Source organism: Cyrtonyx montezumae, unplaced genomic scaffold (genome assembly GCF_038088225.1).
Source record: "Cyrtonyx montezumae isolate F1298 unplaced genomic scaffold, pur_monq_1.0 scaffold_0, whole genome shotgun sequence".
In the NCBI taxonomy this organism is placed as follows: Eukaryota; Metazoa; Chordata; class Aves; order Galliformes; family Odontophoridae; genus Cyrtonyx; species Cyrtonyx montezumae.
In genome coordinates this window covers 15,447,348-15,470,408 of record NW_027071824.1, presented here as the reverse complement: position 1 = coordinate 15,470,408, position 23,061 = coordinate 15,447,348, and the positions used below count along the sequence as shown (strand labels likewise).

General features: G+C 35.6%; 1 protein-coding gene across 1 annotated transcript in view; it reads right to left on the bottom strand.

Moving 5' to 3' along the window:
• Window positions 1-23,061, bottom strand: part of KIF6 (kinesin family member 6) — a 118,123-nt gene that overhangs the window by 7,909 nt on the left and 87,153 nt on the right. The window contains exons 16-19 of the mRNA XM_065755329.1: window positions 20,856-20,906; window positions 8,275-8,359; window positions 7,259-7,394; window positions 5,577-5,671 (exon numbers count right to left, since the gene is read on the bottom strand). Of these exons, the coding sequence (XP_065611401.1) occupies window positions 5,577-5,671; window positions 7,259-7,394; window positions 8,275-8,359; window positions 20,856-20,906 (367 nt within the window). The remainder of the gene's footprint in view (window positions 1-5,576; window positions 5,672-7,258; window positions 7,395-8,274; window positions 8,360-20,855; window positions 20,907-23,061) is intronic.

Genomic DNA, 23,061 nt, shown 5'->3' with positions numbered 1-23,061 from the left:
ACCTCCATGGACAGCCCATTTTAGTGCCTGACCACCCTCTTGAAGAAGAATTATTTCCTAAAGTCCAACCTGAATCTCCTCTGGCATAACTTAAGGCCATTCCTTCTAGTCGTACCTCTGGTTACATGGGAGAAGAGGCTGACTTCCACTTCACCGTAACTTCCCTTCATGTAGTTGTAGGGAGAAATAAGGTCACCCCTGAGCCTCCTCTTCCCCAGACTAAACAACCTCAGCTCCCTCAGCCGCTTCTCTTAAGACGTATGCTCCAGACCCCTCACCAGTTTCACTGGCCTTCTTTGAATACGCCCCAGGTCATGATGTCTTTCTTGTAGTGAGGGGTCCAAAACAGAACACAGTGCTTGAAGTAAGTACTCTTCACTAGCAAAGAGGTGAAACTAAGGATACTAAGAAAATCTTTAAAGAGATGTCAGGTGTTTGGTGACTCAATTTTTTGAAGCATTCAGCTGTTCCTGTGTCTAGGTGCTTGATAAAGCCAGACAAAAACATAGATGACATGATTTAGTGTGACGATAGTCCTTTTTCAAGCAAGAGGTTCATCTAGATATCTCCAAAGGTACCATCTAATCAACATTTTTGTAATACATTAGTTGGCACTCCTGGCTCACAGTTTTGGATTTAGATGGATTTTTGACTTATAGGCGTCCAGTCTCTCTATCCAGCAACTAAGATCTAAGACTGCAAACATATCAGAAAACCAACAGGCTGCTTTTTCCTTTTTATTTATTTTTCCTTTCCAATTCCTATGCAGGCAGTACTTGAAACCAGGTTCTTTGGATAACATGTGGTTTCAAATTTCATTCTGAATCTACCCAATTGTTTTTCTTGAGTTAAATCCAAGGAGGGCAAATTCCATTTCCTGTCAGTTTCTCTAAAATTCCTGCTTTTTATGGCCATTACAGATAGCCTGTCAACGTCAGAAATCTCAGTTCTTTCTTGAACTTAGTAGCAGGAGTTTTTACCCACTGGGTGACATGTTTTTTCTTTTTGAGTCATCTGATGCGGGGCATATGTCTGGGTCAGGCATGGGGCAACAGCTTGGGAGATGTACACACTGTTGTTGCAGTGTCTCCCTTGCTGTGAGAACCCAAGAGCTGATGAGCTCCATCAGGCCCTTGAGGTGGATAAACTGGAAAGATGATGAGTGTTTTTGTATGAATGCTTGATTTGCCAGAGTGGTACTGGAAAACAAACAAACAAATAAATTGTAGAATGAATGTAACATTCAAAGTCATGCAACCTCTACTTTGTTAACAAGTCTGCTTCAGTTCTCCAGACATCTGAATCTTAAAAGTGAAGGAAACAGATGTTCTATTTAAAGGCAGACAAAATACGTTCAGAAAGATTCAAGCTGCTTAAAATCTGAACATTTTTGTGCTTAGTTACAAAATCAAATTTGGCTTCACTCGCAAATTCCTAGATAAACTGTTCAAGTTAAAATGTTACAAACATTTGTAAACCTTTGAAATATCATTAATCCAACATGTTAGTCTCAGATTATATTTTATCATCAAGCAATGGTGAAGAAAATGGGCAGAAATGAAAAACAATCAAGACAGAAAATATTGCAAAAAATGTAAATGTTTCCATTGTTTCACATAGCCTTAATATAAGGAATAAATTTTGTAATCCAAGACAATCAATACTAAAACAACTGATGCTAAAAGTCTTCAGAGAATGTGAAGAGATGTCTGACAATCTAAGGAAACTAAAGTAGCAGAAAGATTTCAAAGAAGCTGGGAAAACATAGAGTCTGATATTGAACATGCTGTGTGGTTTGCTGGAACAGGATAAATGAGATCCATTAAGAGGAAGTGACTGAAGTTAAGAAAGAAATACGGAAATTGTAAAGGAATAAATTCCTTCTGACAAAGGGAAAAAATCAAAAATTTTTACATTTCAGTAAACGTACAATATTTGTTTGGTTCGACGAAAATACAAAAACAGTTCAACAGTAGTGAAATTAAACATTCAGTGAGAGAAGTAACTTGAACAGGCAAGAATCTGATGAAAATCCTAAATGAAAGCCAATACGTGAGAAAGATGTCTGAGCATGAGCAAAGACATTTTTTCAGACTTGACAGGAACCCACTAGGAGGCATAAACATACTGTATGATTTGCAGTTAAAACCACAGCTTCGTTGTAGAGAAAACATGGACAAGTAAGATATTCTTTATCAAGTTTGAGGGATTATATTAGGTATACCTTTCAAATAAAATAATTTCTTGATGATTATATTACATTCCTCTTCCTTTTTCTTAGACTGTGACTGTGGGATTTGTGATTAGATCCCTTTCTGAGTGGAATGTAGAGGTGGGACATTCTTTGTCCATTTTCTACAGTTGTTTTTCATTTTAAGTAATGCATTCAGAAAAGATGAGATTTAGTATTTCTACAATCTTCATATGAGAGATAATGCAAAGATAAATACAATTGGGAAACCCATTAGATCTATTCAACGAGTTAATGAAAATGAATCTTCCTGATACACAAACCACTGATTTCAGCTATTTAAGTATATTTAAGTAAAAGGATTAATTCGTTCAGTAAATTACCTCTCTTATGCAGAAAGGTTTTTTTCTCATGCCAAACTCACTGATAACCCTTACGTCACACCTCAGCATTGTGCTCACTGAAATCAGTCAAGTTCTTATTCTAGTAGCAGTAGGATCAAGCCAATGGCTTTCACAACTTACTAAGGCAGAAGTGGTCTCTGTTTAACTCCTTTATAACATAGACTCATTTGACATATAACAAATTTTTTTTTTTCATTGGAAAAAGATGTTTGGCCTTGAATTAAATGCCTTTTATATGTATTTATCCTTCCTAAACCTCATAAGGATTCCTAGTTTCTTTTCACTGTTATTTTAGCAATAAATTGATCTAATATAATTTGAGACTATCACATTCCCTTCTCAAAGCTTAGTTATCTTTAGTAATATAAATAAGTGTGTCAAGCAGTAATAATTTACATGAATTATTCACTAGAAGATGATCAAAACATTTTGTTCAAACAGACATATGAAACTCAAGAAAGATTATGGAGTATGCTTGTATTCTTGAGGTACTGACATAGACAATTTACAAGTATTGTTTCTAATCCAGAATTCCGTATATATATCCTTTTACACTAAGGATTTTGTCTGAATAGCTTTTTTTTTACTGCACAGTTACTCTGTCAACAGCAGCCTTAGATTTCTGACACGCAGCTTGCTAAATTTTAGACCTTTCATCTACTGAATATACTTTTTAACAATATTCCTTCCTGGAAATATATTTTATTTATACTGCATTATGTTGTATACAATTTGATAGTTTCTGCTTTTGTTACCATTTAGTTATTCTTGTAGGTGAATGCAGCAATATCGTTTCAGAAACTCTTGATTTTGAGTTGAATTAGAAACAAAGAGCCATTTGTTTCTCTGGACCATGTAAAAGAGAGGAAAAACTGTAGTCTGGACTCACCACACAGTCATGGGAACAGGTAAGTAAAGTTCCTGCATCAACTAAGGTAAAAAATCCTTGGGAATAGAAATTTTACTATTTCATATTCTTAAAGACAGTGAAATTGGAAACTTCTACTTTAAAATGTTACTGCCTCTGGTAGGAGGAAAAGTAAAATTTCATGCACACTGGGATGTTAAGTCTGCAGCTCTGCCTCACATAAAGCAGAAATAGGGTTTCCAGTTCTATGTACATCACATTAGAAACGTACCTGTGTAAAACATGTTTAAACAGCTCTCTGGAACAGTGTGAAGGAAAGAGTGAACTTCAAACCACCATTGCAAGAATACTGATACATAGTAAATATGGGAAAGCAAAACTATGTACTCCTGATTCTATAATTTTTAGATTGAGAATATGGATGCTCTGGGTCTCTGAAACCTATACACAGAAGAAAGGCACATTATAAAAAACATACTATTTTTTCTGAGAGACCATGTTGGGCAATATAGGACACCAAAATAAGCTCAGCAGTATATAGTTCTATTCCAAATGCTAAAAACCATTGGGTGAGACCTGTCCTTTGGTACATGCTGTAAAGGCATTTGAAGGAAAAAAAATATAAGAAAATTATAAAGGAACCAATTATGCAATTTTGCTTCTGAGCAGGAGCAGGGATGTAGGCAGGGAAAACCACTACTCATGGAGGGCAGAATCCCATTGCATTAACATCTTCTCAGGCCCTATCATATGCTATTTTTAGCTCTAGGTTATACTGCAAAAGATATAATTGTACACTGATGAGAAGAATTCACAAGAACAATGAGGCACTTGTGCCTAGCTTATATAAGTACTTAGCTTAGTTCAGTACAAAGTTAAAAAGAGTAGTTCAAATGACAGTCATGGACTGTTTGAGCTAAGCTGGCTGGCTTTGCACTGAGCTAGACCAAAATGCTTTTGCATTTTGTGCCATCAGCTTTCCTGTGGGACAGGTAGCATTCAGCCTAATGAACGTCTTAAATCATGACAACTATTTATAAAGGGAATAGTGTCTAAGTCTGTAGAGTACACAGGATAAGGATTGGAGCAAAGTGGAGAAGACTAGTGTGGGTTTTCTTCTGAAAAGAAAATGCCTTTTCAGACACTGTTTTGGGGATTATGTGTTTCATTCTCTCAGGGCACTAATTGGGTGGAATTTACTGTAGGTACACAAGAGTTTACTATAGAAAATTAGATTTTTTTTTTTTTTTTACATTTTTAAGCAAATCCAGTATTCAGTATTTAATGGCATGTAGGATATATTATGTTTTGCCGTAAAGGAGAAGACATCATTTAAGCTGACTACTATTATAAATACATAAATCAAGCTACTCAACAGAGAAAGATTAACTGTATAATGAGAAGGAAGAGAAAGACAGAAAGGGAGGAAGAGGGAGAGAGAGCATCTCAATTTATTGTCAGTGAATATAGAAACCTGCATATTCTGGTGGTATGCATTTTCCCGCATTCAGCCTTTCTTGAAGGCTATGCAATATCTGTTACTTCAAACCTGAATTAGGTGTTTTTAAATTAGAAGTGACTGCTCATGCTACAACTCAGATGATTATTTTGTTTCAATGTGAAGGACACATCAGTGCTTTACCATATCACATACAATATCTTTGCAGAACAGTGTGCTGCACAAGCGTAGCACCAGGACATTTTTTCAACAGGAAATCTAGGCTATACATTCAATCGTTTTAAAATCCATTTTGATTTGCAGCCTCCTGAATTCATTCCAAAGGAGATGTAGTATCCTTGCATAGCAAAAGTTTGAGTGATAACAGACTTGTTTTTCTTAGCTATCAGTCATGGGATCCCTAGTGATGGGTTTTCAGGGTCCCAAGACCAGCAAGTCAAAAAGACTGATTTACAATAAGATACTTTCAATAGGACTGCAAAACAACTAAATTATAAGAATTTCTTTTCTACATAGTCTTTTTTTTTTTTTTTTTTTTTGTAAGTAGAATTGCAGTTTTGACTGTGATATTTGCAAAACTTTCTGGTTACCACAATTCTAATAAACTTACATTTTCTTACATCTAATAAGGGAAGAGAAAAATGTTCAATTTACCTGTTAGTTGATAGATGTTGTGAAGATTTGATAAACTGGGGGTAAACTGCCGTGGTATTTGGTGAGGTAACCAACTCAGTCTTTTCTTGCTGGATCTAGACAGAAAAACAAAAACTATGTAGCAGGATGGGATTTTTTAGAGCACTAAATATTGGCCTACAGTTCTCAACCATAATGAGATAGGTCAATGACTCATTCAAAAAACAATCTGAATCACACAGTATTTTCTTCACTTGGACAAACACTTCTGAACAGAGAGAAAAGTGTCTAGGATTGAGTCAAGGATATTTAACCCCAGGTTACAGGGTTTTAATGTGTAACAACGCATATTCACTGTTTTCAGATGTGTAGATAGATCAAGATTCAAGATATCAATCCCTTTCTTTTACTTTCCCCAGTCTTTTAATCTTCTACTGATGAATCATGAGGGACTGAATCCTGGAACTCTCCCATTAAGGGTCAGAAAAAAAATGTGCTGCAGTGGATTCAAGATAGTTACTTGTATTGATATTAAATGTCTAAATTTTTAGACAGGAATTTGACTAAAACGTTATCCTATTTGCCATAGGTTAGGGATCTTAATTTGAAAAATATTTTGTAATGATAACTTGAATTTAAACTAATTTCATGCTATTTTATGAATATGTAAGATCCTCATATTGAATCTCTTATTTATTTCAGACTATTTTCTTAAAAATATGCTTTACATTTATACTCACATGAATTAAACAAAATACTGACTAAAAACTTCTGTATTTTTTATAACAAATTTTCTCCAAAGACTGAAGCTTATCTTCCAGTTAATAATGATACAGATTGCAATTGGCAGTCTATTCCACTAGGCTGATATTCATCTCACATATGTGCTGTGCTACCACATGTCATGTCACTGCTTGGAAGTCATAAAAAAATGTGTCAGAAGGGGAGCTCATAAGAAGGCTATGTTGTTATTTCAGTCGTTTCCTTTCCAGACCTTTTGTACCATCCGCTGTTTATGAAACCATGTAGCTGTCTCTCTGTGTTATGAACTTCACATATGTTGCTTAAAATGATGTCTCTTTAGTTCTTTTTTTTACAAAAGTGTTTAAAATAGAACACTTTGTTTCCATTGAGTTCTTAAAGAGGCAAAGATGGTAGTGGTTGGACTGGGTTGGAGAGCAAGGGGCATATGGTCTATGCTGAGAGTCAGTGATCCTCTGGGAGCTTAAGAAAGCTGAAAGATTACAGAAGACTTTGAAACACTGCTAAAAACAGATTATATGTGTTGGGTTTTGTCCATATTACAGCTTTGACTGCCATTTTCTAATATACATGTCATAAACCTGATGAAATCATAGTTTAGCTAGCAGTGAGAATGATTATTTTTTTCCAATTACCTCTATTCATTTTATGTTCCATCAGAGTCTTTGGAATTTTGAGACAGTTCTTGGCTTTCCCTCATTTTGTGTGGGAGGAAGTCAAAACAGAAAATAAAGCAGAAAGGAAGGTCTTTGCTTTATTTGTATTAGCTTCATACAAGCATAATTCACATTAGCTTTATCTGATTTACATTGGAATGAGCAGTGGTGAATCAGGACCAAATCCATTCCCCTTTCTATCTTGTCAGTTAATCATGTCTTTACAAAATTATTGAAGATGTTACATTTACATGAAAATGGAGGAAAGACACAATAATTTTTTACCTGTAATTTTTTTCCCTCTTCAGTCCACCAGATTTCAAAGTCTTTTTGCAGCTTCAACTTGGCCTTCTCCATGAGAAGCTGCAGGTGTTCAATCTCTACCTTCAGCCCTTTCAAGTGATTGAACATTGTTTTATAACTAATGTGAGAAGAAGAAAGAGTATTAAACACCTTGCAACACATCTCTGAATAATGTTTAACTCTACCTAGAACGGGTACAGATTTAAAATAAATAGAATATTAAATAATCAGAGATGGAGTGGTGAGGATGGACAGAGTGGTGGTAGGAAGAGACCTCTCATATTTTTGGCAGCTTCTCTAGAGAGTGGAGCCAAGAAATCTATCCTGGAAAACTTATATATCACTAAGAAGATAGTGAAATTCAAATGCAGACAATATTGATTTAAATACAGATTTGATTATGTTGAGATATGCATTGTTAGCCCTTCCAAATGAAAGTTAATGTGTAGTCAGAGATTACTGCAGTTTAAAACAGTCAGAAATTACCTCATAGGCTACAGATAGCACAAATGTCTAGCAAATTACATAGATGTGATATCCTTGCATTTATTTTCTTTTATCTTCCTGGCTAAAGCTACAATACAGCAAACAGAAAGATTGGCTAGCCAATGCATATTCTGCATATTATTTACAACTTGTCAGTCCTACATAGGCTAAAGGTTTTCTTTAGGTCAAGGAAAGCATGACATTCATTAATCAACAGAGAATGTCCACAGAACATTTGGATTCAAAGAACAAATTTCTAACACTAATCCTCATGGGAGATATTAAGTTTTTATTTATTCTTGACCATTGGCCCTAGCATAGATTTTCCCCATTCACATACTGTGGCATCTTACAGACAAACCAACAGCATATATATGAACTTTAAAACTATCAGCAAACCACAAGGCTAACATTTTCTAAAAGGTCATAGAAAACCCTGAGGCTAACAGTGTGCAAAATTGTAATATAATATAATTTATCCTCTGGAACATGATTTGAGGCAGAAGTTATACCTTTTTTTCTGTTCTTCAATTTGTGTTCGAAGTTCCTCCTCTACTTGATCAAGAGCATCTTGCTCTTCAGAAGTATTGGAAACAGCTGTAGGAGGAATGACCAGATATAAGAGATGACCATCTTATTTCTGAAGAAGCAACTTTCAATTAGAATACAAGCTACAGGGTAGGTAATGAAATGGAGGTCTACAGAAGTTTTTATCTTATGGAAATATATAGCTTTTTGAATCCCATATTTAGGCCTTGACTAAGAGAGATTCAATAACTACAGTGATTTGAATTAAGTTGTTTTGAATTTTCTGGAGGTATTTTTTTTTTTTTTAGATATACATAAAAATGATTTTGCCAGTTCATTTAAGAAGTTTTCCTTTAACATAAAATGCTACCAAATGCTTTCAATTTGACAGTTTTGGCCACAAAGAGAAGAAGGTCCAATAGTAGCTGTGTTGGCACCTGGAAACGGAGTAACAGAAAGAAGGTTAAAAAACAAACGTAGAAAGTATCTTTAATAAGCAATAGGTTCGGGCAGTTGGTATGCATAAGGAAAATGTCTTGAAAATATGTTAGAGATATTTTTCAAAGTAAAGAAAAACTGTGAATATAAGCTAAGAGACTTTAGCCCAAGTTAACCTAAGAAAGCAGCTCAGCATTTCCCTGTCCCATAAAAGAGTTAGTTAGCATGCAGTACATGACATGTTTCTTCTGAGAAACATCATATCAGCCTTCATGATGGGTTGTATGAACTAGGTTCGTTTCAACAGTGAAATCTGTATTTACCTATTAGTTTTTCAACAGTTTGCATTTCTAGAATTAATGAGAACGGTTTAAGATTCCCAACAAAACACATTTAACCTTTATAACTGAAGAAAACTGAAAAGAAACAAAAGATTTGATATACAATACATACAAGTTTACATCTGAATCTCTATTTCTGCCAAGAAAATAAATTCTACATCAACTTGTCATTAGGCCTAAGGAGTGCAGCCTTTCTTTCAGGAATGGAATCTGTCTGGAACAAGAGGGCAGCAGTGACCCTTTTCTGGTTGTCAGCATACCAGCTACCACCATTAATCTTTTGTTGTAGCACGCTGTAACCTAGTACAAATAAAACTGAAAAACCTTCTATTTCTTTTAGAGTACTTAGATCATGCATGTCAATACAGACAGCCAAGATGGACAAACACCATGCATGCTTCTCATTTCACACATCTAAAGGCTTCGTTACATTACACAATAAAACTGAACACAATTGATAATGAGAAGGCTTTAATAATCATGCCAGATCCTGCAAGGAAAGCAGCAAGTTGAACAATGATTTCAAGGGATCTGTAGTTTCTAGTTTGTCATATTTCCACCTCAGGAGGAAGGCATAATGTGACAAAGCACAGAGCTGTGCAGGATGATCAAGGGTAGATAATCTAAAATAAAAAATGTTTAGGATGTTACTGCATTCCAGGTGAACCATGCTCATATGAGCATCCTGAATGCATCCCAGTGCAAAGCCAGGGAGGCTGAGCTTAAGCTGTCCTTAGCAGCAGCTGAAAAGGATTCTCCTGAGAATCCCTATCCACAAAAAGTGGCAGCTCTAGTCCCTGAGAGTGAAGGGAAGTAGAGTGTAAGACAGGAACATCTTAAACTGTTAACGTTGTTTTTGAAGGGAGAACTTCCCTACATGAAAACATAATCTAGTTCTGCTAGTCAGTACAGAGAGATGGAGGATCATAATATTGTGACTTTCCTTTCTTGATTTATTTGGATATATAATACTTTGAAAAACATGTTTGTTACTACACCTCAAAGGGCAGCCTCAGGAAGCATTTTCTCACGTACATAAAAACACCAAGAAAAAAATTTTGCTGCCAATGATTACATACTGTAGAAAGGATTATATTATTATTACTTCTGCAGGTAATTTATAACAAAGACTTTTATAAACATATAAAGTATCTATACGATGCAAAGGCTCAGCATTATAAATCCTGAAAACAGCTATGCATATTCCCTTTGGAGTATATGCTGGTGATGAAAACAAGAAACACAGCTGTGGGCAAGGTGAGCTGCACAAACTTTTGTGCACATACACAATAGAGACGTGCACACTGCTAGCTGATACAGTCCCCACCAGCACAAGAACCCCTGGGCTCCTGCTGCTGACATACTGTATTCCTCTCCGCAATTTCAGCTGCAGCTCAAGCTAACAATCTAAGGCAGAGGTTACTGGCTCAGTCTGTGCACTGTATCTGACATCTAACAGTATCATTCTTCAGCAGACAGGCTCAGATATTTGAAATAACATGACAACTCCGTGAATATTCAGTACGATACACAAAGCATAACGTTTGATTACAAATTTAAGATAGCTAAGAATAATTTATTTTACCACATATTTTAATTCCTCAAAAGTGTTTCTTTTTCATTGTACACCTCTCCCTTCCCTGTTGTCTCCGTTTGGAAGGTCCTGTCACGCCTACTACAACACTTCCCCTACAGAAAAGTGCATTAAAATGTCAAATCATTTTGTTCAGGTTTCATGCTCACATTAAGGGATGTAGTGGATGTATAGTGTCCTTGTTTAGGAAAACATTGCTTGTGTATGCAAGGAGCTTCAGCTGGCAGACCTCTACACAGAAATTTCAATAATGTACTCCCAAGGAAAATTAGTTTCTCTCAATTAGCCTAACTTCACAAACAACTGGCAGGAAAATCTTACTTCTGGAGTATTTTGCTAACAATACTGATTCACACAATGCAAGGAAGGAGTTTAATGGTCCTACATTGAGTAGCAAAATAGCTAGCAATGCTTATTTATATTTATCTTCAGATTGCTTTGCTTCATCTTCTGATTTAACCTACTTGGCAACATGGGATACAACTGATATCAGCTGCCTGCTTAGAGATGAAAGCGAACCTTGTGTATTCTTTTTCCATTATATTCTAAGAGGCATTTAAAGTGACAATGCTTTGAGTTTACGGAAAGGGCCAATTTTGGAACAAAGGAGTTAGTCAGTTTTCCAATAATTTCCATGTGACAGAATCACACAGTACCAAAAAGAAATTATAGCACCTGTTAACAAGCTCAGTGTTTCAAAGCACTGCAGAAAACATGGATAAAAAGCACTATTTCACCACAGTTTACTGAAAGCAGGCAACAGCTTGAGATACTCTGACAGATTCTTGTCTACAGTCACAAAATTTTGCAAGAAAACTCTCTGTGACCCTAAACTTTATACTCTCAGGGGCACTCATATATTTCCCAACTTGAGTATATCCTGGAAGTCAAACTCCTAGGGATTTATCATCCTTGTGCCTCAAATAACATTGTGCCCTGCCCTTCAGCTGTACTTTTGCTGAGAAAGATTTTCATTTTTTCACTGAATAGCCTTGTGTTTATCTTCTTAAATTTATAGTCACTTGAAGTAACAAAATTTAGATTTGACTTCAGTATTCATTTAGTATTTTTACTGCTTTATTTATCAGCTGTGCAGCTTTTGGCAAGCTCAGGGTTTAGTGCTTTCAAACTGCAGCATATTTTGTTATTTTGGCTTTTTAAGAAAGAGCTACCCTTCAGTTGCTATTCAGGATCATCTTGCAAAGAATTTTCATGCTCTTTTTTCTTACTCCTTCTCTAGGCCAGGACAACCTAACTTTGTCACCAGTCACTACATTGTGTACCTTATACAATACAGAGATGGGGATGCATGGTGAAACCCATGAGAAGAGACCTTCATTGTCTGGAATAGTTTAAGTTGTGGGTTTTAGAGCACCTTACCCTTAATCCTAATGTAAGAGACTTTTAAAAATTTCAGCCAGATGGTCCTAAGAATTATGGAGTGTCCAAAGAAAGGCTGCAAAAATGGTGATGGGTCTGGGGAGCAAGGTATATAAGGAGCATCTGCAGTTCCTTTATTTGTTTGGCCTAGAGCAGAGGAACTAAGGGAAGGCTTATGGCAGTGTACAGCTCCGCACTGAGTGGAGGAGCATCGCTGAGCTCTGCTCTCTAGTGACAGCAACAGGGTCCAAGGGAATTGCATAGAGCTGTGTTGAGAGGGTCACACTGGGGATAGGAAAAGGTTCTCCACCAGGGGCCAATGGACTTGGAACAGACTACCCAGGGTAGTGGTAATGGCCACAAGCTGCCACAATTTGAGAAACATTTGGGCAATGCTCTCAGAGAAAGGGTTTGAATTTTGGGTGGTGCTGTGTGGGTTGGACTCCATAATCCTTCTGGGTCCCTTCCAACTCAGAATAATCTATGGTTCTATGATTCTAAGTATACATCGAAGTAAACTGTCTAATTTTCAGTGTTTTATAAATCTGTATGTGTATGGGGTTGAAGGCATCTCTATTTTGTTGATTCGTTATTTTACTCACTGATTTTAGCAAAAGTGGCTATAAGTATTCTTCTTCTGCATTGTTTACTGTTCTATTGGCTTAAAATTGGCTCAAAGTAACTGACTTTCAGTGCACACCTGGCAAGTGAGGATATTTTTTTCCAGTCTCTGCAAGACGTTTTGGCTAAATACAGATTCACATTTCAATTCTCTTAACTCTCTTCTTTGAAACTAGTCATCTATATATGTGCTCCTTAAAATACACAGCACAAGAAACAAGGTGTTGTCCTTCCCCTCAGCTGCACTCAAGTCATGAAAGTTTTTTCTGAAATCCTTGTGGCTAGAAGTTCTCTGTTGGTTTCCGAATATGCAAGTGAACTTTACAGTGAATAAAAAAAGAAGCTTCCAGTTTAATGTGTTCCATACACGCCAGCTGATGTAGTGGAAGAGTAATACACTGCATCACATTCAGGAAGCACCTACTAATTCAGATTCTTGCTTACATTTACAAAATGCATTTTGCCTCTAGATTACATAAGATTATTTGTTGAATCACTTATCCTGTTCATAATATTAGACACTTACATACCTGATATTTCCCTACCTCCTAAGAAGTTGTGTGATTTATCATCCATCAGTTTTGAGATTTCATTAACATTCATTTCTAAAACATTCAAGAGCTTTCATGGAAAAAAAAACAACTAAAAAAAAAAAAAACAAAAAAACAACCCAAAACCAAAACCGTCTCTTTGCTATGCTTTGCTACGTTTCTCTTGAAAGAAAAGGGTGGAAAATGCTTCTAAATGTGAAGCTGAGATGTCAGGAATAAACCACCACTAGTGTTACCATATTCACCTTAAGTGGTTTGGGGACTGGCATGTGATTTCTGGACTCTGTCTATGTTGGCTACCTTCGTACCCCACTCTAAGTGCCACACTTTTGCTAGAACGTGCCATCAGCTGCAGGAGCCAAACTGTGAGGGTCTCTGTGTTAGATTATCTGCTCAAGAAAGTGCAAGAAGTAGTAAAGAGATATTTACGCATTTATCATAATTCAAACAGATCTTTACTATATCCCGTGAAGAAAAGAATGTTAAGTTCAATTAAGATGTCCTGGTAGTTGCCAGCTCAATTACACTGTACTACATATGGGAAGAGATAATCCTGATGATCTGAAACAATTGCAATTCATCCACAAGATTCTTAACTGGAGAAGTATATTCAACCTCTGCACATTTGTGGGATACTAACATTAACTACTTGTTCCAAATAATTATTTCCTTTTGATCTTACTATTTGAAAAATTTTGGGCAAAGTAGTGAATTAATTTCTTTTGATCATTAAAGGAAAATGGAAGGAGTTTTGCATCAGATTTGCAGCTTGTTATGAAACATTAAATTCCATATTAATTATGCTATTTCTCATTAATTCGTCCTGTGCTTTACCTGTTAAAAATTGCTGTTTAGGATTTTACCTTTATCTTGAAAGAAAATTCAAGGGAAATGCAGATGTGAAAAGAGCTTAATCTGTTGTCTATAATTCATTAAAGAGCTTATTCTTTGTTACACAAAGTGCTCTCACAGTTTAAATTTTACTGATACAGAACTAGCCTGCTGAACAACATACCCACATGTATGTACATGTTTGTGCAATCTGTGGAATCTGAAGGAAGAATGCCTTAAACTGAAAGTTAATTTTAGATGCTCTACCATCTTTTTAGATGCACATTGGAGAAGCTACTGAGTTGTACTGGAGCCAAAGCAAATCAGCTTAAGCATAGTAGACGGTGTGTATAAAAAACACATAATAATAATTAATAATAATTCCTTTATCTTATTGCTTCAAATTCTATGTTAGAATTTCCAGATCACTCTGGCTGGGAGGTACGTTGGGAGGTTATCTCCTCAAAGTTAGGTGAAAACTAAATCATGTTGGTTGTCTATCATGTCTTGAAAAACTGAGTGTGGAAATCCTGCAGACCTCTATGAGGACTTTTTAAAATACATAACTGTCCTCACAGCACATTCTTCCCAATACTGTAATTTTAGTAGGCCAAAATAGAGAAAGAAGAGCTCTATCTGCAGATTCTGTTTTCACACTTATTACTCACCTGAGTGAAGCCTCTAAATACAAAGGCTGCTCTGAAAGTAATTCCTCCTATGTTATTGTGTTGGCCTGAAACATTAGAGGTGGATGTTAGTGGCATGGCAGCTGTGGCTGAACCACTTTCCTGTCAATATCTCATTTTATTTTATTGCTATGTGACAGATGGCAGCAGAGGGGAAGCCTGACACAATTGCTTCTGACATGGAAATCTGTGAAACAAAGGCGTAGAATTGACCTCCTCCACGAGGAAAAGTGGCACTCATTGAAACTCATCAATGTTTGCTGAATGTTCATGGAGACAAAACAGTGGACATGAGCACAATGAGGTAGTAGATGGTGTGTTTCAGCAGGGGGAACAGTGGGTCAGCTCCACTAGTGCAGATAATTATGAGTGCAGCATATAGGCTCTCATTCATCTCTGGTGAATATGCATAGCTAATGGTGGTTGTCTGTGTTGAGAAATAGTGTTTTGTGGCATAGAATTTGCCCTGTCAAATTGTTTTATTCTGCTTTGAGTATGTTGTAGTTTTCATGGAAATAAATAGGAGGAATTACTTTCAGAACAACCTAGGTAATAATGTTATTCAAACTGAACTTGTTACGGTTGTAGAAGAAACATATATTGCAAGAAAGTTTACAGACTTCAAGTTGTCCTAACAACTGTGAATTGCCAAAGCCAGTGTCAATACAACTGGGAACCAGATTTCTGTGCTACAAGTTCAGATTCCTAATAGAAATATAACTTGATCCAAATACGTGTTTTACTCATTTTTGAGATCTGATAAGCTGAAGATGAGTGGGTCATGAGGGAAGCTTAATAGAAACACAGATAATCTCGGACTTTTCTCTGGCAGTGCAGAATAACATTCTTAAAAGATTTTGTTGAAGATGCAATGCTCTCTTTCTTAAGGATATGATGAAATACAAAACTCACAGCTGTTTCTAGATTTCAGCACTAAATCTAGCAAAACCTGCTAGAAAGAGTCCAGGAAACACAGAGAAAAAAAAGCCTACAGAACATCCTTAAAAAATCTGAAGAGAAACCTAGAGGGAGAGACGTCTGGTTGGACTTGAGGCCTGAAAGGCCAGGTTTAAGAAGAGTCTTCTTCTTGTAATACTCTCCTAGAGTTTTAAAATTCATTTCTGCATAATGCTGGGAAAAACCCAAAACATGTCACTTGACAACAGCCTTCAGGTACTACAGCAAGGGAAATTTTGCTGCTTGTCTAACTGCTACTTCAAAAATCCTGTTTCGTTTTCCTGACTGCAATAATCTTTACAGAAGAATTTTGTGCATACAGAAATAGAAAATCTCTGCAAGGGTTCAGAGTTTTAGCTTTGGACAGCACTGATTCTAAGCTTAAAAAAGCATATGAAACTAAGAGAGTAAGTCTGTTATAGTGTGTAACTTTGCAGTTACCTGGGGCCAAAGTCTATGCTTTTTTATGCTGTTTTCCTGTGGAACAAATCTGGAATAACTGCAATAGCCTAACTGCACTGCAGTGAAAAGAGGCTACAAAGATCTTCTAATCTTCTTAAAATATCCCACATAATGACTTATATATGTATTCAGAATTCTTTGCTCATCATTATTGTAAGTATTTGCTCGAAAAATGATTTTGTTAACCTTCCTAAAAACATTTAATCTGTTTAAATTATTACAAAGAGCGAATTCAAGAACGTATTTATCATTGTCTTAGTAAATCTTTTTAAAAGACAAAAAGACAATGATTTCTGACTTGCAGCCTATTTTGCTAAATATATCTTCATATAAGGAATAGCTAAAACTCATCATCGTTTTTAAGAAACATAATTTTATCATTTTCTTGTCAGTATCAGACTGCATCTCTGATTGCTTTCCTTTGGTGCATTAAGAGAAGAACAAAATCCATTACTGAAAAGAATTGGCCTTGGTACCACTAGAGGTCATACTAGGAACAAAATCAGTGCTCCGAATGCACAGGAGCAGTGAACTTGTACAAAAACAGTGCTTATTGCTTGAGATTTCAAGCAGAAATACATGAAAAGCACAACATACTGACATATTATGGATATAAAAATCATTAATTTCTACTATAAATATATTCCTTATTCTGAGACTGTTGTAAACTTACTGTATTGCTGTTTTCCCTAGTAAAAATGGCATATTTTATGAACTGGAAATGCATGAAACCCATCCATGTGGTTTTAGGAAGCACCTCGGTATACCTAGTGGTATCAGGGACTTTTTTTTTTAATCTATCACAAAACAAAACCCTTAAAATTCTGGAGTTCAGACTAACTAACCGATTATTTCTCTAAATGGCTTTTTTTAGCCTATACACGTTATCATTCTTGAGTGCCAGGAACGATAGCTTTAAAGAAGGCCATTTACTATTCTCTGTGGATCGTGTCAGAGTTGTGTGGAAAAACACAGACTGCCACTTCTCTCAGATCCTGTCATTTCATGATTAAAAACACTAGTGTCTCCTCATTTTATGACATTAGTACAGATCAAAACTCTACTGCTTCACATAATGAAAGTCTAATGGCTTTTCAGTTACAAGCTGCAAAGCACTGAAAGAAATTGAGCTCATTTTATTTAAATAAGGATTTATTTAAATAAGAGATTAACTATGATGCAAGCCAGCAGTTTGGAAGTTCTCTGTGCTCACAGAAGATGAATTGAAGGCAGTTATTATTAGCCTAGTTAATGTTTTCTGTGTCTGCAGTATGCTGTGCTTTGACTGCAGAGAGACTTTTCATATAATTCCTAAGCATCCCTTATGAGTTTAACAGACAAACCATGGTAACACCACCTTTCTAGTGGCTACTTATTCTTGTGATAATCACTGAATCACAGAATGTCAGGGACTGGAAGGGACCTCAGAAGATCATCTAGTCCAATCTATACTACTACTACTACTAATGCTGCTCTTTCAGTTCTATCCAGAGAAAGGCAAGGATACAAAATGAAGCACACCATAGAGATGCACGTAGCATGCAAGGACCAGCAGCATAAACTAATGCTAATATTCTAGGAACAGGTATGTAGCTTTGAAAACTTAGGAAAAGATTCTATAGAAAAGGCTATTGAGGGACCAAGGTCAAGAGAAAGCTCCCTATTTTTCCTTGAAATAAATGTGTGCTACAAATTGGAATGTAAAAAGCAATAGATCCCCAAATCCTTCCTCTCAGGCATTTACAGTTCTATAACAAATCAAATTCTGGCATACACGGTCACCTTATTATACATGAGGAATAGCTGCGAGGAATAGGATTTTTATTACTCATGAGGAATAGGATTTTTTTTCCTTTTTTCAAAGGCAATTTTGTCTGAAAAGAACTTGGAAACAAATTTTTGAATATCAGAAGAAATATAAAATCTTACTTCTAAAAGTTACATTTAAAACTTGACAAAACTTTTTTGCCAAGTAAAATGTTGATAAAACTGGGCCTTGATGCTGAAATTCTTACAAAGGATGCAGTTTAATTTGGAGATCTATGTTTGCTATCTTTACACTTATTAGATTTAAGTTTTTGGTCAGCTGTGCACCAAACAATGACATTGCACAGAAAAAGAAAGGCATGTGGTGCTAAAGATGCTGTATCACTTCATTTTGATTCTGCAAGTGTTTCAGATTCCTGAAATTTCTGTGAATGAAGTTTGGAGGATAAGTGTGATTGGTTTTCCTGAGTCATCAGATGGCTCCAGTTCAGGATTTATTCCTCCAACACTGCTGGTTAGTTACATTAGACTAATTTTCTATTTGAAATCATGTTCAATTGATGTAAAACTAGAATAGCATTTTACTAAAATGCTGGTTTGAAGCATCTTAAGATAATGACTTCCTATAAAATATGCGTTTACATTCTAAAACATTGCAAACCCAGGGGAAGCTTTTCTTTCTAAACTTTTCTTCCATCTTTTCCACCCAGAAGCATGCTACTGACCCAGTGTTTTTGCCCTATCAGTACTTGAGTTCTGTACAAATTATTTCAAATACTGCCCAAAAATGTAGTTAATCATGCAGGAGAAAGTGAAAAGATTGAGGGAAGAATCGTGAGCCTTTAAAGAGAGAAAAGAAGAAAAATTCAGAAGTAAATGCTATTGTGGAGAGAAAAATCTGAAGGAAAAAAGAAATTAGGAGGAATGGAAAAAAAGATAAAAATGAAGGCAGGAAGAATTAGGAAAAGTGAAAAAGGTGGTCAACGAGAAGATGGAAAAGGAAATAAAGAGCAGAAGAATAGGAAGAGTGAGAAAAAAAATCATAATTTTCAATTCAGTCATACCATTTCTTGCCCCTGACTGAATGTTAATCTGGAAGATCCTACTGAACAAAATTAGTTATTTGCATAAGCTATTCTAATCATTAATAAAGATTAAAATGATGCTGAAAGTAAATTGCTGTAATTTTACGTAGATTATTCAATGTTTTTGGTTTTGTACTAAAACACACGGAGTACATCCTTCCTTCAACAAAACCTCCTGCCTATTTGTGTCCATTGTTAACTCCCAGCATATGGTGTTTCAGAAGAGAGAGCTAAGAACAATGGGCTCAGTAGTGGAGTTATCCTTCAGTGAATGAGAAATTCACATCTTAAACATAGCCATAGGGGAAACAGAATTACACTCTTCAGAATCCAAGTAGAATAGTTTTTTACAGAGTTTTACCCATAAGATGATCTAAGTTAAGAAAAAAAAAAAGGCAGCTGGAAGATGTTTATTTGGCTTCTAACTGAAACAATAGTGTGTCTTATTTCATGTCAGAATTTCAACAGCCTCTCAATTATCCTTTTTACCAGGCAGCATTTAATTAAAAATATCTTGATCACTTTCTAGTCCTTAAGAAAATCTCTGGGAGACTTGACACCTGTTACTCCTTGGAGGAACATTCAACCAAAAGGCAGACAATATTTCTTCATCTCATATAATAAATACTGTCACAATTTCCAGTCTTTAAAAGAGTGACTACTTAAGGGGAAACAAAAGCATGGAAAGTACTTAGTGCAGTCCAGACTTTGTGATGTTAAGTAAAGAGCAATGTTTTTTCAAAACAAAAATAAAAAGCACATGGGTTTCCTGCTCCTTTGTGGAATATACTGAGAATATTTACAGTGTGAATGTGTAGCTGGTAAGGTTGCCACTCTGTCATTTCCAAAGGATGTGAAAAATTGTGCTCACATATTTTATGAAAACCAGCTTAGATAGTTAATGAAAATAGCATTTGCAACACAAATGTCTATATATTAAGAAATTAGTATACAAGACATAAAAGACACCTTGAGGATGGGATGCCATTCAAAGAGACCTAGACAAGCTTGAGCAGTGAGCCCAGGATCTAGTTGAGGTGGGTTTAAATTGTTATTGTCCCCAGCAGAATTTTGTCACATTTTTGCTACAGTTTACTGCCCAAAAAGTGGAATTCTCATACAGTCACTACTTGGCTGTTTTCAGTGTAAAATTCATGGAGTCCACCTAAAGCATCTTAAGCCAAAATTGGATAACTTCACACGTATGTGAACAACTTACATAGATATCTTCAGCTTCACAGCTGTGTCAACAGAAGCTGCAAGGAATAACTTTTCAACTTCTATAACTGGATGTGAAAGAAATGTCCAGTATTTGCTTTCAGTTCCAATTGGAATGAAAGTTTAAAAGGATTTTAGCCTGATTGTGACAACATGGCTAACTAGAGGCTCAGCTTTAGGACAAATCTATATCTATCAATGGGAAACAGATCCATTAGGGAGCACAAAAAAATTTAAATGCAAAGCTCCTGCCCGTGGCAGAGGGATTGGAAATTGATGACCCTTTGCAATCCTTCTAACCCAAGCAATTCTATGATTCTATGATCTTAGACCTCTCTGTTCTTGTGTTGGTCAACCTAAAAGGATTGTTTTTACAGTTAAAGCAAAACAAAAACAAAACCCAGAAAGGAATAGCAAATCCAATATGAAATGTATAAAATTCTGCATAATTTTCCTCATCGTACATAAAATCACATGCCTTTTGAGCCAAACCTCTGGCAAAATACAAAAATTCCGTGTTGCGTTATGGGATATAGAAATATCATGGTATGAACTACTGAAAAATTACAGCCTGCTCAATGAGCAGATTAAGCTCTGGGAGATAATTTGTTGCTTCAGTGTGCTTCTGTCTTACCTAGAGCAGCTCTTTGAATACGTCTCTGGGTTATCACTCCTTTCAGGTGGTCTGCAAAAGAAACCAAATGCAAATAGTTAGTTTTAAAATGTTAAATAAATAAATAACAACAAAGTCATTTGCTTATTTCTCACCATCAGAAATCTCAGTTGGCTAGTTTAAGGATCTTGTGATCCACAGGACCAGTAATTTTCTGAGCTCTCTTTGCTGTTGCAAGCAAGCAGGTATTCAAAATTTGGCCTGACAAATCCTAACATTTAACTTTTACAATAGGAAAGATTGAAAATGAAGCTATTTACTATCATAATAAAGACTGAAAATGAAGCTATTTACTCTCAAGCACACTCACAGGATAATGAGCTCCTGCTGCTAGATAGAAAAGAAGTCCAAGTGAGGCTAGAAAACATACAGAATTCCAAGTATTTTTTCAAACAGACTTGTAGACGCTAAGAGTGGAAATGAGATATTAGATCATCCAGTCCATCTTGTTGCCAGTGAAAAATTGGTTCTCTACAGTCTTTTTTTCTTCATGTTTGTCCAACTCAGTTTTAAAAGTCCCATGTGCTAGAGCTTCTGCAAGTTCCACTGCTCAACAGAACTCACTGTGCAGATGTCACTAGTGTTCAATTGAGACTTGACTTCATTTCATTATCTCATTATTCTCACTTAGGATCCCATGCCCCATACAATCCACCTTTACCCTTCTTCAATTTCCTCCTTGATCTATGACAGTGGTCCAGTTCACCAGTTATTTCAAATCATAATTAGATTACCACATGGGAAGCCATTATTCATTAATACTAATGGAACTGATAAAGGAAAAACATAACCCCAAATGTGCTATTTCAGCAGTATTTGTGTTCTGAGGGAGGATGGATTACATCTCTCAAATTTTCAGACAAGAATAATTTCTTAGCAGAAACTTGTTCATTGTCTCTATTAATCTGTACATCTGGATACTAGGGATACAAAAAAAAAAGAAAAAGAAAAAAGGAACAAAAAAAGAAAAAAACCTTTGCAGTACTCACTTTTCTTTTTCTAGATTGATTACTATTTATATCATATCAGCATGTATTCTGGAGTAAAAATATTTTCAGAACAAATTAAGTTATTAAAAGCTGTCAAGTGAAATGGAAAATGAAAAAAATGAAATTCACAGGTCATGAGGATCAGATCGCTGCATAAGCACTAAAAAAACTATGGCTAATGAATGTCTTAAAGAAATAAGACAATATTTCTCTGATATTTAGCTGCATTGTGGAATATATAGTGTATTCAATAAATAACAATGTAAGTAAGTTATGTTGTCTTATGAAAAATACAGCACTCAAAATACAAAAACAAAGCCCCCAAAACCCTACCTACACTGTCTATAAAAATATGCTGTAGATTTCCACTTTATTGCATATTAAGTTATAATCCTTTCAATTACTTCTACTCAAATCAGTGAATTATTCCCCATTTAAAGCTACTACAAATGAAAAAAAATAAATTAAACCCCCACAAAAGTGGATCACATTTTTACAGAAAAATTCTATTTAAAAGACACAAACTTATGGAATTTGAGTTTTGAAAGATTTATAAAGCATTTCTGTTGAAGTCTGTACCCAGTGAAAATATATTAAACCGTTTTTTTTTTCTCAAATTGCTTTTTTGTAATCCTGAATGCTAATATCCACAGCAATATTCCTCTATATTGAACCATGAGATAGTTATTAAAGAATTTGTAGCAATCTTGTGATTCATCTCAATAGTTTGATCTTAGCTTAGGTTCCTCAGAAAGTCACGCATTCACTTATGACAAGTATCTTTAGGAAATGCTTAAAACATCCCTTTCTCATGCATTGTGAGCTGCAAAATACATTGTCACTGTCATACAGAAAAAAAGTTATAAAATAGGAGTTATTAAAAAAACCAGTTATAAGTAGTTAAAATATGCTATTTATTAAAAGCCAGCTGAAAGTGACTTAGATGTGAAATTCTCTAAGATGTCAACAGATTATTTCAATGCCATCAGCACAAATATGTGGAAATAGAAGAATATAAAAGCTGTGTTTAAAATGATAACAACCAAGAAGCTTCACTTTTAACTACCTATAGTTTACCAGTACAACTGGGACAGATAGCACAGAGGCTGCAGGAGCCCTAATTTTACTGCAAACCATTATAGCCAGTCAGCAGCATGTAATGCCTCAAACTCTCCCTC